Consider the following 16,443-nt stretch of genomic DNA (forward strand, 5'->3'; position numbering starts at 1 on the left):
TTATTAAAAATGGAAAGGTCAAAAGCTAATTGACTTCTGATTTTTTTCTACGGAAGTGGAATTGTTTTTATCATTCTTTTTGGGAATGACCATTCTTAGTGCTTCCTACTGGATCTTAGCTGCTTTATTTTGTGTCATATTCTTCCAGTACTTGGTGTCACGTTGCTTCAAATTGGAGGAAAAAGGGTTCTCTTACATTCCTAATACTCTCTTTGTGAAGTACTCAATCCAGTTACTGTCATTCACATTGGTTTCTCTTTCAGCTAGATAGAAAAAAATGCAGAAATTTCATAATAAGTAAATTCTAATCAAATAGAATTTTAAACTTATATATGTGCATAATGCAAAGCAAAATAGTGCTCATAAAGCTAGTCTTTGTACTCGGCACTGTTTATCATATTCAAGACAAGGCTTTCATAATAATTAAAAAAAAAAGATACTGTGTTAGAAGCAATATTGAAATAATTCCAGCATTCCAAAAGAGAACAAAAAAATATAATGGCATGCTTCAAATTATTGTGTAACTACTGTTTTCTCATGTTGATTGTACTTTGAATTCTTTCTACATAATGTACTCAGTGAATGCCTTATAAATAAATGTCTCGATGGAACTTTGTAGTCCTGCCTATAATAATCATATTTCAAATGAAGAAATACATTTTAGCTGTCAAATTCAAATTATTATTTGTTGATGGCCCAAAAGAAGCATCAAAAGTTTTTGTTGTTGTTTTCATTTATTTAATGTGAAAACTTTTATTTCTAAAGGTGAGGATTAGATTGCTAAGATCAGTTTGGTAATACATAAAAACATAAAACCCCAAAGTCTCTTTTGGATAATGATAGTTTGACAGATTAGATTATGATACTCTGGATTCTGTGATAGATGTTGAAAGGTGAGAGTAATGTAATTGGTAAGGGTATGTATCACAGTCAACATTCATTCTAGTTTTGGGAAGAGTAATTCTTCAGTTAGCTAATGCTTCCAAGTGAACTCTATCCATGTTTTCATTGTGAAAAGGCAAGAATTTGCTTAGCTTTTCTCAAACTATACCATCATACAATATCTTTTAAACCACCACAGGGATTTTGATAGTAGTACTTAGTGACTTTAAAATTGTTGTTCTCTTCTTTTTCTTAATATGAGCTCTCAAATAGCACTTCTTACACACAGTTATTTTCTGCGTGAAAGTTTTAAGACAGAGGTTTCCTAAATCCCAATTTTGCGTAACTATAATTTTTTAAATGAAAATAGAGAAACTGGGTCCTTTAAGGTAAAATAGCAGTGTAGAGCAGGCTGAAATATCAGTACATGAAAGTTTGAAAGGCCTTTATTGTAGTGCATATAGCCATGCATGTGTCATGCAAAATAGGTGAAACTCAAGGTTGGTGATCAATCTTTTTAATGTGGAATGAATTTGAGGAAAAAGGAGCTTCATTCAAGGAAGAGTTGTTCTTACTGAAATTTTACTTCTTGAGAATTTATGTCAAAAATCTTAAGAATTGATCTTAATAATTCAAGTTTTCTGTATTTTTTTTTAATGTAGGTATTTAAGGTATTAACTGAGTAGGTATGTAGATATTCAAACACAGATTTGTAGGACAATTCAAAATTTAAGTCCCACTGACCCTCATGTAGATCTTAATTTACCAGTGTTATAAATCTTAATTTACTAGTGTCTTATCTGTCTTAGTAGTAACAGGTTTTGAAACCTGGAAGTAAAATAATGGTTGTCTGGGGAAAGAAACTCTGTGATATTGCCTTTCTTACTAAATGAAATACCATATCATTTCAACAATCAAACACTCGGTGGAACTGTTTGGAACTGTTCTCGATTTCATTCCACAGAAGAACAACTGTCATTATAATTAGTTGTCATCCTAAGGTAGTTTAACCCCAAACTGAAATGCTACAAGATAGATAAAATATAAAAAATTATGTGGGTAGAGCAATTAAATTTTAGTTGAAAAGAGAATTCTAGTTGAAAAGAGAAACACCAAGACAAACCAACTCCTCCTTTTCCTATTTTGGAATATCAGTATTTTTTATGTGTATAATAATGTGCTAATTTGTCTCTCAATCGTGTTTTAAATTGAATAAATTATAATTAGTTCTCTTGAATAAGTGTTTACACTGGGTAATTGTATATTGCCAGACTTTAACATTTTATTACCCAACTTGCCCACCAGCTCCTGATTTACTAAGAGGAGTGTGAATATCCCCAGGGTGCCCAGGACAATCAGTCAGTTTGGGAAAAATTGCTTCCTACATCATGTTCCCACCCATGCTTCCATGATCTGCTGATCCCATTTAATTCTAGGAAGCCAGAGTTGTGGATGTGTTGCTTAATGTGGTGGTTATCTAATATAAGCTGATGCAAGAACTAAAGAACCATTCTTTTGGCTTTACAAGAATTCAAAAAAATTCAGAAATTCAAAAAAATGATACTGCGCTTTACTTTTCGGTCAGATAGCAAAGCAGCCACTTCCTCTATTGTGGGGTAAGAGGGAGTTTAAGGGTTGAAAAAGTGCAGTGTTTGAAGTACTACAGATTTCTTTCATCTGCAGCCCCAGTGCCTTCACAATGCCTTGGCTGAATCACACAGTTTTCATTTTTCACCACTGCAGAATATTTAGCAGAGACTAACATTGTTTACCAGATTGAAGTTTAGCTTTATTCTGGAGTAGTTATTTTCATTTAAGAACCAAAATGTTTATACTAGAATTCTAGAAGCGTGCATTACTTTGTAGTGTGAACATTGTTTGCAAACAGTACTATGCCAGGAATTTTTGTTTCATAAGGTGCTCCTCAAGTTCTCTTCTTTTTGAGAGAAGAGTCATCTTCTCAAATATAAATACATTTTTTTTTCTATAAGATGTTACTACCCCACAGTAGATACCCCAGGATCTTCCAAGTAATAGCATATACCAAGAAACAAACACAATAAGTTCAATTTTGCTGATTTTTCTTTAAAAATGTTGATAGATAATACTTTAAGTTTAAAGGATCAATTACAAAAGAAAATAAAAATAAAAATCAGAGCATGAGCAAGTAAAAATATACTGGTTAAGCTTCTAATATGTTTACTTGTTTCCTTAGCTTTCACCGTATTTTACTATTCATTTATGAATTTATATTGGGTAGCCTGATTGACTTGCTATTTTCTGCACCATGAGAAATGACTGGAAAAATTGGTCTTCTGGCTTTGGTACAGTTGATTTTTTCCATATCCTATTAAAATGTAAATATTAAAGGCAATGTAGTACATTAAAATATATATATTTTCTCTTTTTATTTTTTTTTAGGACAATTAAAGTAGAAGTGTATGATTGGGATAGAGATGGAAGGTAAGACATTGTTGTTAAACTTCAGGATTTTCCATGAACGTATATTTAAAAATGTATAAATATATAGTAGCCAGAACTGAACTAGAGAATAGTCTGTCTCAATATTTAGAATCACAGGTACTGAAAAAAAAAAAAGGTTGTGCTACAGTTCTGTCTTGTTTTGCAATTGAAGTAAATGTTGATGTATCATCCCATTTCAAACATGATGTGTATATGTTCATACATGGAACAAGCAAGATGGGATGTTTTGTGATCTCTAACAGTTACTGTACATGTGTGAAAGGAGGAATAATCCATTTTATAAACCCCTTTCTTTGCTTAAGACATTGCTTCACGAACTGCTGCTTTTCTTTTCAAGTAGGATAAAATGCCTGAGCCTGTAACTGATAGGCATGGTTGCCTAGATATAGCAGTGTAGAAACTACCTATTGATTATCATAATTTCAGATGTGATCTGAATGATCATTTCCATGCCTTTCCTCATCAAAACGTTCTTGTAAACTCTAGAACTGTAAGACCTGGTTTTAAATAACTCCATCACTAAAAAGAGGGTGGTGGAATATATGTGGATTTTCTTTAGCTAATTTCAAGATGAGGAATTTATAATTGTTCAGCCCTGCTGTCTTTACTGAGTATACAGTCTTTTTCTGAAGAAATCAGCTTTTCAAATTGTCCTTGTTTTGACAAACAAGACACAATTATTTTCAGTCAGACTGGATTGATACCTCTTCCTTAAAAAATGCTTGAGCTTGTATCTTAATATTTTGGATAGAAAGCATATTCATAAATCATGGTACCAGATGCTGCATGCAATACAAGAATATATTGATTTCCATTTCTCTATCAGCTGGTCTGTCTTAACTATTTCTTTTTAATCTTTATATTTTCAATATAATAATATGCATTTACATTTGAATTTTTAAGAGTATAGTATTTATTATATAGTAATGTCTCTGGTGTTACTAAAGCATTTTTTTTTCTGGTATTATAGCTTATGATACTGTGCTTCTCTGGCCCAGTAGATCTTGTAATCATAATAGGCAAATATATCCTGTGCTGCCATTCATTTCTTTGCTGACAAGAGCCAAAACCAGTTTCAGCCTTTTCAGCTTGTACTTTTGTCTTTTTGGTTCTGTCATGAAATATCTTGATTTAAGTATTCTTACCACATGTTTACCCTCTATAAATACCACCTGCTAGTGCAAATTCATCCTCCTTGATTAGCTATTCCCTGAAGGAACAAAATAACATATTCTAGCAATTAAAAATATGGGGATTTAAATTATCAAAGCATTATTAACAAAAAGTTGCAGCATCACTATAAAGATTAATTTCTATTACCATCCTCTGTTTTTCACTTAGATTTGCCAAATCTTCAAAAAATGGGATATACTTATAATTTATAGTTAAACTACAATATTTTGTGAAAATAATATGAAAATGAAAACTTAAATATTTACAAGTTATTAAAAATAAAGATAGTATTTTATTAATGTGTTGAGCCCCATGTGCTGACCTGTTTCCTCCAAAATCAGAAACTGAGGTATGATTAGAAAGAAAGGGAAGAAATCTGAGAAATAATATTGTATAGCTGCAGCTTGCAGTGAAATTTTTAACATGCTGTGGAATTCAGGCAATCATTAGCCTCTACTGTGCCAAACAGTTTGAAACATCTGCTTTTCCTCACATCTCACTCTTAATACCTGTAATACTAGTATCTAACGAAAAGAAAAAAAGAATATTACTTAAGTGTATTCCTTTTTATTCTAATTGTATGTGTTTTTGCCTCTTGCTTTCCACCTTTTTTGAATTTAGAAGCAGACAACACTGACATTTCACATGTTAAATTCCTCAAAGACAGGACAGTGCCCATCTCATATAACTTCAGACAATTTAAAAATCAAGCAATTAATCATTTAAGCTACTTCAGTAGCAAACAGGGAAAATGGTCGTCTACATTCTGATTTAATCCATCCTAACAGGAATAAATTGCCATTTGGTGGTGCCTATGACTTACTAGTGATCATAGCAAGAACGTAACTGACTGATCTAACTTAGAGTTAACCAAATTTACCTGAAGAGACTCCTATTCAAAATGGCTTAATTAGTCTTTCTTTTTTTGTACAAAGCCACTGTTACACAAATATGGACACTTTATTAATGAGCGGTTGATAAACGGTCTGATTACCTCACTGGGCTGCAACTTTTTGCTCCAGAGCTGTGTACTCTGGCCAAAAACAACCTTTGAAAGATCATCAGAGAGCCTGGAGATAGCAAAGCAAGTTATACTGAATATTGCAGGTTATTCTGCAATCAGTAAGACAACATTACTGTGCATATACTTGATTTATGAATCAATATTATTTTATTCAACAGTCTTGAGTTAGAGTTGTTTGTTGTTTTTTTTCCTTTTTTTTCCTCATGCCTTGTTATTTGTGCTTTGGGAAAACAGCTTGAGGGCTCAGCTTCTTACTGTCAAGTTCATGAATTACATTGAGTAATTGTATATTCTTAACTCTCATCTATTTTCAAACATCACTTACAATTTCTTGACTAAAATGTACCACTGAACCATTGTAACATTAACACTTTTAATTATTAAGCATTTCTTTGTCTCAAACCAGTTTTCATACAAAAGTTGTCAAAATGTGAAACAGTTGTTCTAAATCATAACCCTTGTTTCTAAGAGCTGTGATAACCCCCCCAAATATTTGGTGCTATGAAGTCACAAAAGTTGTTTTTGTTGCTTCAGAGAAGCCCATTTGTGTGAAACTGGTGACCTCTTTTCTTGAGTGTCCTTATCAATGAAGTACTTGCAGGCAGGTATTACAGGAGGAAAAATAAGATAATATGCAACTTCCCATTGGATACTTTCATACTTCATTTAAAAGATTTTCTTCTTTTTGTGTGTTTTAGCAGACCTAACATTTCCAATAAAAATAGGTTTCACCTGGTTTTAATCAGGCAATGCAAAAACTTCTATACTAATAGTTAACTGCACAGGATTATTTTCTTTAGTTCATTCATCCTCAACAGAAATACTAGCTTGCTTGTATTTCCAGTGCTGAATTCTGGTGTCATTTATTGCTGAAAACATCTGGAAGATTCTGTATTGGAACACGTTGCATTGATATCCATGACAAAAATTTGAATAGGAAAGTAGTCTAGTGGGTGTAGAATTGGCCTAACAGATAGAAATAAATAATGAAAAAAAAGGAAAAACTGTAGAAAATTCTTTTCTTTTCTTACACTTGATCTTGAGCAAGTGAGCTGTGAGGGAGTAACACAACAGTTCCACAAACCTTGCTAGAAAATTCTGGTTAAGTGGTATAACTTATAGGTGGTGTAACAGTGTAGATGCACATTATTTGAGGTATTACTGTTTTATTAGGAAAGAAAAATTATCATAAACAGCTGCATTGGAGCAGCTTGCTAAATTACACATAGACAAGTTTGAAAAAAAGAAAACTGGAACTTGAGAGGCAACCACCATTGAGGCACTTCAGTGAAAATTCCCAAGAATACAGTAGGCATGTCTGCTTCATCTGAGTTCTGGGCTGTGTGAGTATGAAAAGGAGAACATCAGCAATTCTCTGATGTTTTTATTTCTCTCTGAAGGCTTTTTTACTAACTTCAGAGAAATTGTTACCTTGTATATGTGGTACAAAAGCCACTTCATATTCTTGACATTCGTGATCTGTTACATAGAATAAATGCTTTTTTTCTTGAATTTTAAAATCATAAATAGTGCCACACAAGCCTGGGGCCACCAAAACAGCCATCTGAGAATCTAAATACTGCAAGAGAGAAAAATTTATCTGAGAACCTAAACACTGCAAGAGAGATCATAAACCTCAGAGTCCAGGTGCTTTGAAATTTTTTCTTGTCCTCCATGTTTGACCTCCTTTTCCAGCTGCTTAGTTGATTTTTAAATGATTGGGCTTTTCACCCTACTTACTGACATTTCTGGTGGTGATTGTCCTTTCCTCCATTGTTGTTTTTTTTTTTTTCATTTAGATCATTAAAATAAGTGAAGTTAATAATTCTGAAATTGATTTTCAGCACTTCAAAGCATATTACCATAAGTGGCAGTTTTAGGGATTTGGGGTTCAAGTGATTATTTGATGTAGTAAGAGTCTCTGATAAGCAGTTCATGGACAAAAGTGTTTAAGCCTAGGAATACTTGATGTTAGGAAGGCAAAAGTCTGTCGAAGACAACTATTTCTTTGGATTGTCAGTTCAGAGACTAATAAGGAAATGCATGGGGTGCTGTGCGATGAGGAGTGTGGGGAGGGATCTTTTTATTCTTAATACTTCCAGCAGGTGCTTTTTTTTCAGAGCCAGTCTAGTGGAGGAATGTACATCCATCTGAATAGTGAGTGTTGAGATCTAGGTTAATGATCTTTTAAGAGCAGAGAACTCTGAGAATGATCATTTATGTCCACACCTTTTTAACAAGATTAGTCAGAGGAATTAAATCTTCCTCGCTCTTAACCAGTCTGTGAACATTGCCACAAGAAAAAAAGGAAGCATTCCAGTGTCTTTTAGAATTAAGGAAACAGTTACTTGTAAGCAGTACAGATTTTTAAGTACTTCTACCAGAAAGAACCCAGTCTGGAATTGCTTATTGTCTGCTACAGCATATTCATATGTAGTCATTGAGCTATTGCTTGAATTTCTGCTTTTGAAATAAGCAAGCTGACTTGAAAATTTATGGTAAGAATCCTTATGAAAGGGAAGGGTTCCTCTTCAACCAAGGTACATTTTTTGTTTCCAGTGCTGTGGTGACCCAAAATTTAATATACCTTATGTGCTACAGCCTGTATAGAACTCAAGTTCCATTGCTTATATGATACTTCTTCTATTGCCCTGGTTATATAGTTGTTGCAAACTTGAGAGCATTTAGAGAAAGGAAACAATATCTCTTAAAATTTATTTTTTAAGAAAAAAGTCTTTGTCTCAGAAGCAATTTCCTAATCTCCAAAGTGGAAGGGGATTGTTCCACAGTAGGTGGTCCCTTCTGAGTCTTAGTAGTCAGTAATACTTCACTATATAGGATTTCTCAGGCTTTCTACTGGGTGCTTTGCTTATTTCATGGGCACTTACATGATGGCTGAACCTTTTAATTGTTTGGTTTACATATATTTTTGAATTCCCACAGATTTCAGAATGTGAGATTTTTATTTGGGGTTTCTTTTTTATTTCATTAAGAATGAAGAAAGAAATTTCATGTTGCTATGGATTGTTTCTGTTTTTCCTCTTCTTGCAATATGCAGGTTTATTTAAATTTGCATTTAATATATATAGCATAATCAGAAATGTGCTGTATTTCTTAAAAACAAATTTTACAAGCGATAAAATTATAAAGTTTGACTTTCTATTTTTATTTGCCATTGGAGGGAAGGTTAAAAAAGAAAAGTATAAATTGGTTTCATAGCTCACGGGAAATGAAGGCAGAGTGTAGAGGAGGTACAATGCCTTGTTAGGGAACAAGTTTGAAAACAGAGACGGGGCCAGGAGGGAACGGGAGCTGGAGCAGCAGTGAGCAGCGTTCAGCTGGGGAGGGCAGAGAATGGGCACAGAAAGGTGTTGTGCCCCCTGGCAGTTGTGTAGCTGGCTGTTTGGCAGTCTCCCGTGTGGTTGCTGCCTGCTCCAGGTGTTCTGAGATGTGACACTGCAGGTCAGTCCGTTCTGGCAGCAGCCATGTGGTTTCCATGCTCCAGCTCCCTGACCCCAGAAGCCTTTCGCAAGGATGCTTCACCCAGCACGCTCCCTCTGGCCACCCTGCTCCCAGCGGCTACTTGGCTGCATGCCATGCCCCGGTTAAGAGTTGACAAAGCAGTTTTCAAAACGTGGGTGACAGAGCACTGCATTGTGGAACTTATTCTTGGATCAGGAGTAGAATTCAGAAAGGAAAAGCTTGTAACCACTGCTTTAGTGTTAGGGTAAGATCTACTTTCTGATGGAGTCCAGTCCTGAGTAGCCTCAGTGAATTGCTTTTCTCCTCCTGGACAGGAAGAGGCAGCAACTGCGATAAGCCTTGGTCTTCCTCTCAAAAGCACCATTGAATGTCACATTACATAAATTTGTAGGGTTGGTCTTTTCTGATGTAAGTTATTCATTCCTCACTCTTGATACTTCCCTTTCTCTCATACAGTCACACACTGTTTAGATATCTGTGGTGCCAGTGGTGATCCAGTGAGAAAGTGGTGATAGCCTTTGATAGCCCACTCTGTTTTCTTAGATTTGCTAAGAATCTAAGAAATTCTTTTAGATTTTTTTTTTCATGGGGGGCAGATCACTAATTTACAACCTAGTCCCCATTATGTGGCTAAGCTAAGCAGAAGCTATCAGAAAGATTTAACCTAATAAATCATCTCTTCATTTTGATTACTAGTAGAGTAAGCATACAATGGAGGGAAAATGAAGTTTTTTAAGCAAATTGCATCTTTTGACATTGCTGCTTTCCTGGGTGTCAGTTTGTACTGGCTGTACTTCTCTTTTTTATGAATATGTATATTACATATTTAAATTAGTAAATACTGTGCATTTGATTTGATTTTTTTTTTATATAGTCATGATTTCATTGGAGAATTCACAACAAGTTACAGAGAGTTGTCAAGAGGGCAGTCTCAGTTCAACGTGTATGAGGTAAGTATTTTGAGTATATTTACTCGCTTTCAGAAAATAAATGAGAAAACTTCCAGTACTTTCATGTGAACTGATCAAATCTGCACAGTGCTTGTCAAAATCAAAGCTTTGGAATTAATTTCCATTTCTATTTTTATAGAGAAGAACAGAGAATCTAAACGTGTTGCTTCATAAATAGATTTAAAGATGAGTAGGTATGTGTGCATGTGTGTAGGCACTGAACTGTAGTAGGACAAGAAGAGAACTTCAGATGGCTGGGTTGGCGTGATATAACTTGAAGGAACTAGTGGGTTATGCCTCATTTCCACATAGGCAATTTATCATTTACTTCTCCTTTTGCCAACTGTTACACATATTATAAGTTCTGCCTGGACTTCCATAAGGCCTTTGCCATGGTCCCACACATCTTTATCTCCTAATTGGAGAGAGATGAATTTGCAGGCTGGACTCTTGGGTGAATAAGGAGTTGGCAGGATGGCCGCATACAGGGAGTTGTGATCAGTGGCTCTGTGTCCAGGTGGAGGCTGGTAACAAGTGGTGTCCCTCGGGTCTATCTTGGGACCAGTACTGTTTAATATCCTTATGAATGACATAAACAGTGGGATTGAGTGCATCCTCAGCAAGTTTGCAGATGACACCAAGCTGAGTGGTGCAGTCGATACACCAGAAGGAAGAGATGCCATCCAGAGGGGCCTGGACAGGCTGGAGAAGTGGGCCCATGTGAACCTAATGAGGTTCAGGTCCAAGTGCAAGGTGCTGCACCTGGGTCAGGGCAATCCCAGACATGAGCACCGACTGGGAGAAGAACTCACTGAGAGCAGCCCTGCAGAGAAGGACTTGGGGGCTCTGGCGGACAAAAAGCTCGACACGAGCCAGCAGTGCGTGCCTGCAGCCCAGAAGGCCAACTGCGTCCTGGGCTGCACCAACAGAGGGGTGGCCAGCAGGGGAGGGAGGGGATCGTGCCCCTCTGCTCTGCCCTTGTGAGGCCCCACCTGGAGCCCTGCATCCAGGTCTGGGGTCCCCAGCACAAGAAGGATGTGGGGCTGTTACAGTGGTCCAGGGGAGGGCCACGCTGCAACCAGCTCAGCACTGGCACAGCAGTGAGGCCCCACCTGCAGTACTGCTTCCAGCTCTGGGGATGGTGGTGTGGGTCCAGAGGAGGGCCATGAGGATGATCAGAGGCTGGAGCTCCTCTCCTGTGAAGACAGGGTGAGAGAGCTGGGGCTGTTCGGCCTGGAGAAGAGAAAGCTCTGGGGAGACCTCATTGTGGCCTTTCAGTACTTGAAGAGGGCTTATAAAAAAAGATGGAGAGCGACCTTTTACATGGGCATGTAGTGATAGAAGGGGGAATGGTTTTAAACTGAAAGGGGAGGTTTATATCAGATGCTAGGAGGAAATTCTTCACTCAGTGTGGTGAGGCACTGGAACAGGCTGCCCAGAGAAGCTGTGGATGCCCCATCCCTGGAGGTGTTCAGGGCCAGGTTGGATGGAGCCCTGGGCAACGTGATCTGGTGGGTGGCATCCATGTCCTTGGCAGGGGGGTTGGAACTGGGTGGTCTTTAAGGTCCCTTCCAAACCAAGATATTCCGTGATTCTGTGATCCTGTGCTAGTTTCTCTTATACAAATATCTGATGATACCTACATCAAATGCAAATTCATATGTGTGTGGTCTTGTGCAGACTTCAGAATCTTTACAGCTTTGATGCTGGAATTACAAGTGACAGAGAATTTAGCTTGTTGGGGCTTTTTTGTTGTTGGTGGTGGTTGGTTGTTTTTTTCATGTGGTCAGTTACGATCTTTGCTTAAAAATTTCCATCTTATTTCCCGTTTGATATTCATTCATCTGCCAGCTCCTGGGATTGTCAGGCAGTTAACAATTCAAGTACAGGGTTTTACATCTTTAGATAACTTATAACTGTTTTAAGACCTTCTCATGTATTGTAGGTAAATGTAGACTACATCTACATTCCCTTTGTCCTCAAAGAAGCAATCTGTCTCAGAAGCAATCAAAATGTTTGTACAAACAAAACCTGAGCTGCACAAACTTAGAGTGTCATGAAGGAACTCATTTTCAACCTATTTTCTTCTATTTTGGAAAAGTCCCTTTAAAAATGATTCCAGGTTTTGGCACAAAAATTGACTGCAAAAGTCTAAGCATTAAGACTCATGCATTAAAACATAGTTTTAAAATTAATATCTCAGAAGAATTTCAGTCTGGAATGAAAAATATAATGTGAAATTTCAAGGTGTGTTAAATGAGGAGAGGGAATAGGAGTAAAAGATGTAAAATGTATTTTGGTCACTTCAGCTTTATTTTTGGTAGACAGTGTATAGTACAGCAACTCCAGAAGCTGTGGATGTGCTCCACAGCTAGAAGCAGGATAGGTGTTTTGCAATTATGCTGCCTGAGCTAGGAATTCTGCTTAAATTGTCGTAGCCTAATGATCAGTTCTGATGCTGATAAAGCAGAGTCATCCTCCTTTTGGGACCAGAGGTAGGAAGTCTGCCTACACTGTTCTGCACATACTCACTTGCCTGGGTCTGTGTTAAGCATCTGCACTGTATTGCACTGCACACTTCGAGTTGTCTTCCAGAATTCCAGTGAAAGGAATGGTTTAATGGTGGGCTTGGCAGTGCTAGGTTAAAGATTGGACCAGATATCTTAGAGGTCTTTTCCACCCTCAATGATTCTGTGATTCTATGAATTGATTTCTTTTCCATGGTAGGACCATATGAAGTGTTTTGAGTTCCTCCTCCTTGGTGTGTGTGAGTATACACACGTATGTGCCAAATGCCAGGAAGTATTTTCCACTAGTTTAGGCGGTGCAGGTAATAGGCAACTAAGTGTAGTTGCCTGAATGCTGTGTGTGTCCTTTCATCATTGCTTTTTCTCCCAGCAGTAGACTAGTGCTTTGGTACACTGCAGTACCTGAGCATCTAATTTCTGATGGTGTGCATTCTTGATGTCTTTGCACAGAAACCCACAGCTGTCTTGTGATACTGATGGTGTTTGGGAGCAGGTGGTTTGCTTAATCAAAGCAGCATTACCATAAAGAGGTACTCCCCACAGAGGCTCAAGAGTAGCAATTTTCACAGGGAAATAACACATGTATTCCACGGGCCTGTGTATTTCCGTGTGTGGAAATGCACACTATTGAATTTTCACATACATAGGCATATATCTAGCCATTTGTGTGAAAGCTTTTTGGCACCCTCCATTTCACATATGCTCATAGACTAAATGGATGGATTGTGCCCAGTGCTTTCATTTTCTCTAAGCTAAAGTGCTGAATCTGTAGGGTTTGCTTTATAGGTCTTTTATAGCCTCACTTTCAGAGACCTACAAAGAGCATTTCTTTGATTTTAACTTCACTTTTTTGTTGTCTTCCTCAGTCAATTCTATTATTTTTGCTGTCTTTCATTTCTGGCTATGAGCATTCATACAACACAAGAAAACTGCTGTTTTGGCAGGGTCCAGTCTGTGCTATGTTTATTGTCCCAGGGTGGTTATATGCTGGGGACAGAGAAACCTTAGGAAAGGTTGCATGTGAAGTTTGTATTGAGTGCTTCTGATCTTGGTAGTCATGCACCCAAAGAACAGTGTTAAACGTAGACTTTTTTGATGTGCATTGCCCCATGACTTCCAGAAGTTTTCCAAACTTCCTGATAACTTTGTAAAAGATCCTTTATAAAGATAAACTGAATACAAAATATGGGATCTTTTGTCCCTTTCAGAGTTTATTAGTGCATAGGAATGTTCCATTCTCTTTATGAGGTTTAGTTGTGCTTTCCTTTCTTTCATATTGAAGAGGCTGTAGTCTCCTCTGTAATGGACTTACAAGGTCTTTATATTAGTTGAGTAATGAACATAACCCAGGAAAATGTCGCATCTGCCAGAATTCCCGAGGGGAAGATAGAAAAGGCAACCGTGCATCCTGGTGGAAATTACCTTCATTTTGTCTCAGTTCGTGGAGCCTTGATCGTTTGGATTAGACCTTGACTCATCCTCATGCAATAGATTGCTGTCATCACACCACAGTACATGTCCCCATTCCTGGGTCTGATTGCTAGCAGGATTGAAATGGAAAATGTCATCATACAGTGAGCCTTCTCATTTCTCTAGAGGAGTTCTCTTAGCATACAATGGGTCTTGTTGCATCAGCAGTTTCAACACTTGTCCTATATAACACAGACCAAGTATAAGAACTGAAAGAAATAAGACATTTAATGTTTTTTCCACTTACAGTTCTGCTGTTTTGGAAGTCTCTGACGGTATTTATTTTCTTGTATTCTAGAGCTCTGTCCTGGATGGGACCTGTGACATTGTGTGTGGTACTTTCTTCATATTTCTTCAGTGGCTCTGTCCTTGGCCTCCAAATGTTACCAAAAGCCAAGATTTTGTTCTTATCCCTCCACCTTCCCCAGGAGGAAGTAGTATCTAAGGCTTCCCAGCATCAGGATCAACAGTGGTCATCGGGGCCATCCAGAAAACCAGGAATCCCTTTTTTGACCAAATCTCCATTTAGCGTAGTCTTGTTATTATGGAGCATCTCCTCTTTTAAATGGACAGCTACTTTGCTTTCAGTTTACAATGCAGGCAACACAGGCGCTTCTGTATGATGCCACCTTCTCATTTGTGGATTCGTATGGGCTGTAGTTGCTTTTGGGGTAGTTCTGTGACTAGCTGTTTTGAGGACCGTGCTCCTGTTCCCTCTCTGTCTCCATGTTGACAGGAAAGCTTATTCTTGCATTTAGGCTATCATATGTATCTGGATTGGTGAAACTCCTGACCAGCTTGTCTGTAAGATTTTCATGGATGTAATCTTAATCCTTAACTTAAAATACGTAAGACCTTCTAGGCTGTAGGTATGCTTTTTGAAGGATTTAGGTCAGCTTCTGCATTTACACCATGAGTTCCAGCATCCTGCAGTTTGCATGCCTAGTGGCTCTCAGAACGGAACTCTGTTTTTAGTTCCCCATGGAAAGATATTCTCGCAAGTAAAGAGAAGGCAAGCCTATGCAGCTATAGGCTGCTTTTTTTTCTGTATGGTATGCAGATCTTTGTTATTCCTTAAGTCTTAAGCCACCCTTTGGTCTTGGTCCATTGCCGTTAAACTTCAGTATTTTGAACTGTATCATACTGCTTAAAATAAGTGATCACAAATCACTTGGTGGTTTATGCAAGCACCAATGCAAGGTAGGGAAGAAGGTTGCTCCAGTTATGTGCTGCACTTTTGTTTTGAAGATGAGCAAAGATGCAGCTGTGCTAAGCAGTACAAAGATAACTTAAAGTCATGTTTGTTTTTTTTTCTTATTTAGATCCAGGATGAACCCTAGAGGTACTGTAATTTACAGCAGCTTCCTACAGATAGTGTCACAGCACAGATTATCGTGTTCAGTGAAACTGTCCTCTCTTGTTGTATCACCGACTTGACTCCTACCCTAACAGGAATGAATTCTGTCATAACACCTTACAGTGATTTTGCAGTTTTTTAAATACAGTATCGATGTCTTACTCCCAGCAATAGCATACATTTCCTGAACATCCCGTGTTTCCCTCCCCACATCACAACCCTCTGTACTTTACTACTGCTTCTGCATGATCTGTCCGTGCAGTATCACAACAAAAGAGACCGGACAAATTCCTTTTTAATTGCGTTACAGTTGAAGACTGCCCCAAGGCAGATAGAGAAATTTGTGTGTGAGTGGGTTTGTGTTAGAAACACTGCTATAACAAGCACTGTTCAATAGACTTGTTTTTAATAGGTACGAGTTCATGTAGCTTTCTAGGTTAATGCGGGAGTGTGAGGCTTTCAGAGGCTAAAAAATGTTGTCTTATAATAAAGTTATCTGAAATTTGAGCAAAACCCTTATAATTATTATAATCATTATAGTATCTGCAATTATAGGGGAGAGGGAGGCTGTGCATTAATTCATCTTTGCTCCCAAGTAGATGCCTTGTTTCCCCTGATATTTCAGTCCAAGCTCAAGTGTATTTCCTAGCAATTCCTAGAAGCCAATTGACAAGGTACCTGAAGCAAAAGATTCAGATGAGTCTCCTTTTGGGCACTTAATGACTGATGGCAAGAAATATGCTGCTAACTCAGGCCTGACTACTGGATTCTGGAGCGATGTGAATGAAGGGCCACAGGGCAGGCAGGCAGTCTGTTACCTTCATCTTCCTATTCCAGGCATTTGTCTGCAGAAGTCACCTTCTGGCTAAGATTCTGGTTTAGCAAGAATTATTGCATTGTATCTAAACCGCTACTATACAGATTTAATTCATAGCTCACCTGTTCAGCAACTGTAATTAGGAGGGGGATGGGTTGTTTGGGATTTTTTAGGGTGTCAGAGGGCTTACATATATGTTACACAGGAAAAGGTTTGAAGAATACTAAGCAGCTTGCACTGTGGCGTACTGGAGGGAAATAAGGAGTCACTCTTGT

At 37.7% G+C, this 16,443-nt stretch overlaps 1 protein-coding gene across 3 annotated transcripts in view; it reads left to right on the forward strand.

Annotated features, from left to right (window-relative positions):
* The window catches only part of CPNE8 (copine 8), a 104,099-nt gene that overhangs the window by 56,356 nt on the left and 31,300 nt on the right, over positions 1 to 16,443 (forward strand). For all 3 annotated transcript variants that reach the window (XM_080577510.1, XM_080577511.1, XM_080577509.1), the window contains 2 exons: positions 3,304 to 3,345; positions 9,921 to 9,996. In XM_080577510.1, coding sequence (XP_080433636.1) covers positions 3,304 to 3,345; positions 9,921 to 9,996 — 118 coding nt within the window. The remainder of the gene's footprint in view (positions 1 to 3,303; positions 3,346 to 9,920; positions 9,997 to 16,443) is intronic.

The sequence above is a fragment of the Anser brachyrhynchus genome (genome assembly GCF_964034855.1).
Source record: "Anser brachyrhynchus genome assembly, chromosome: 1".
Classification (NCBI taxonomy): domain Eukaryota; kingdom Metazoa; phylum Chordata; class Aves; order Anseriformes; family Anatidae; genus Anser; species Anser brachyrhynchus.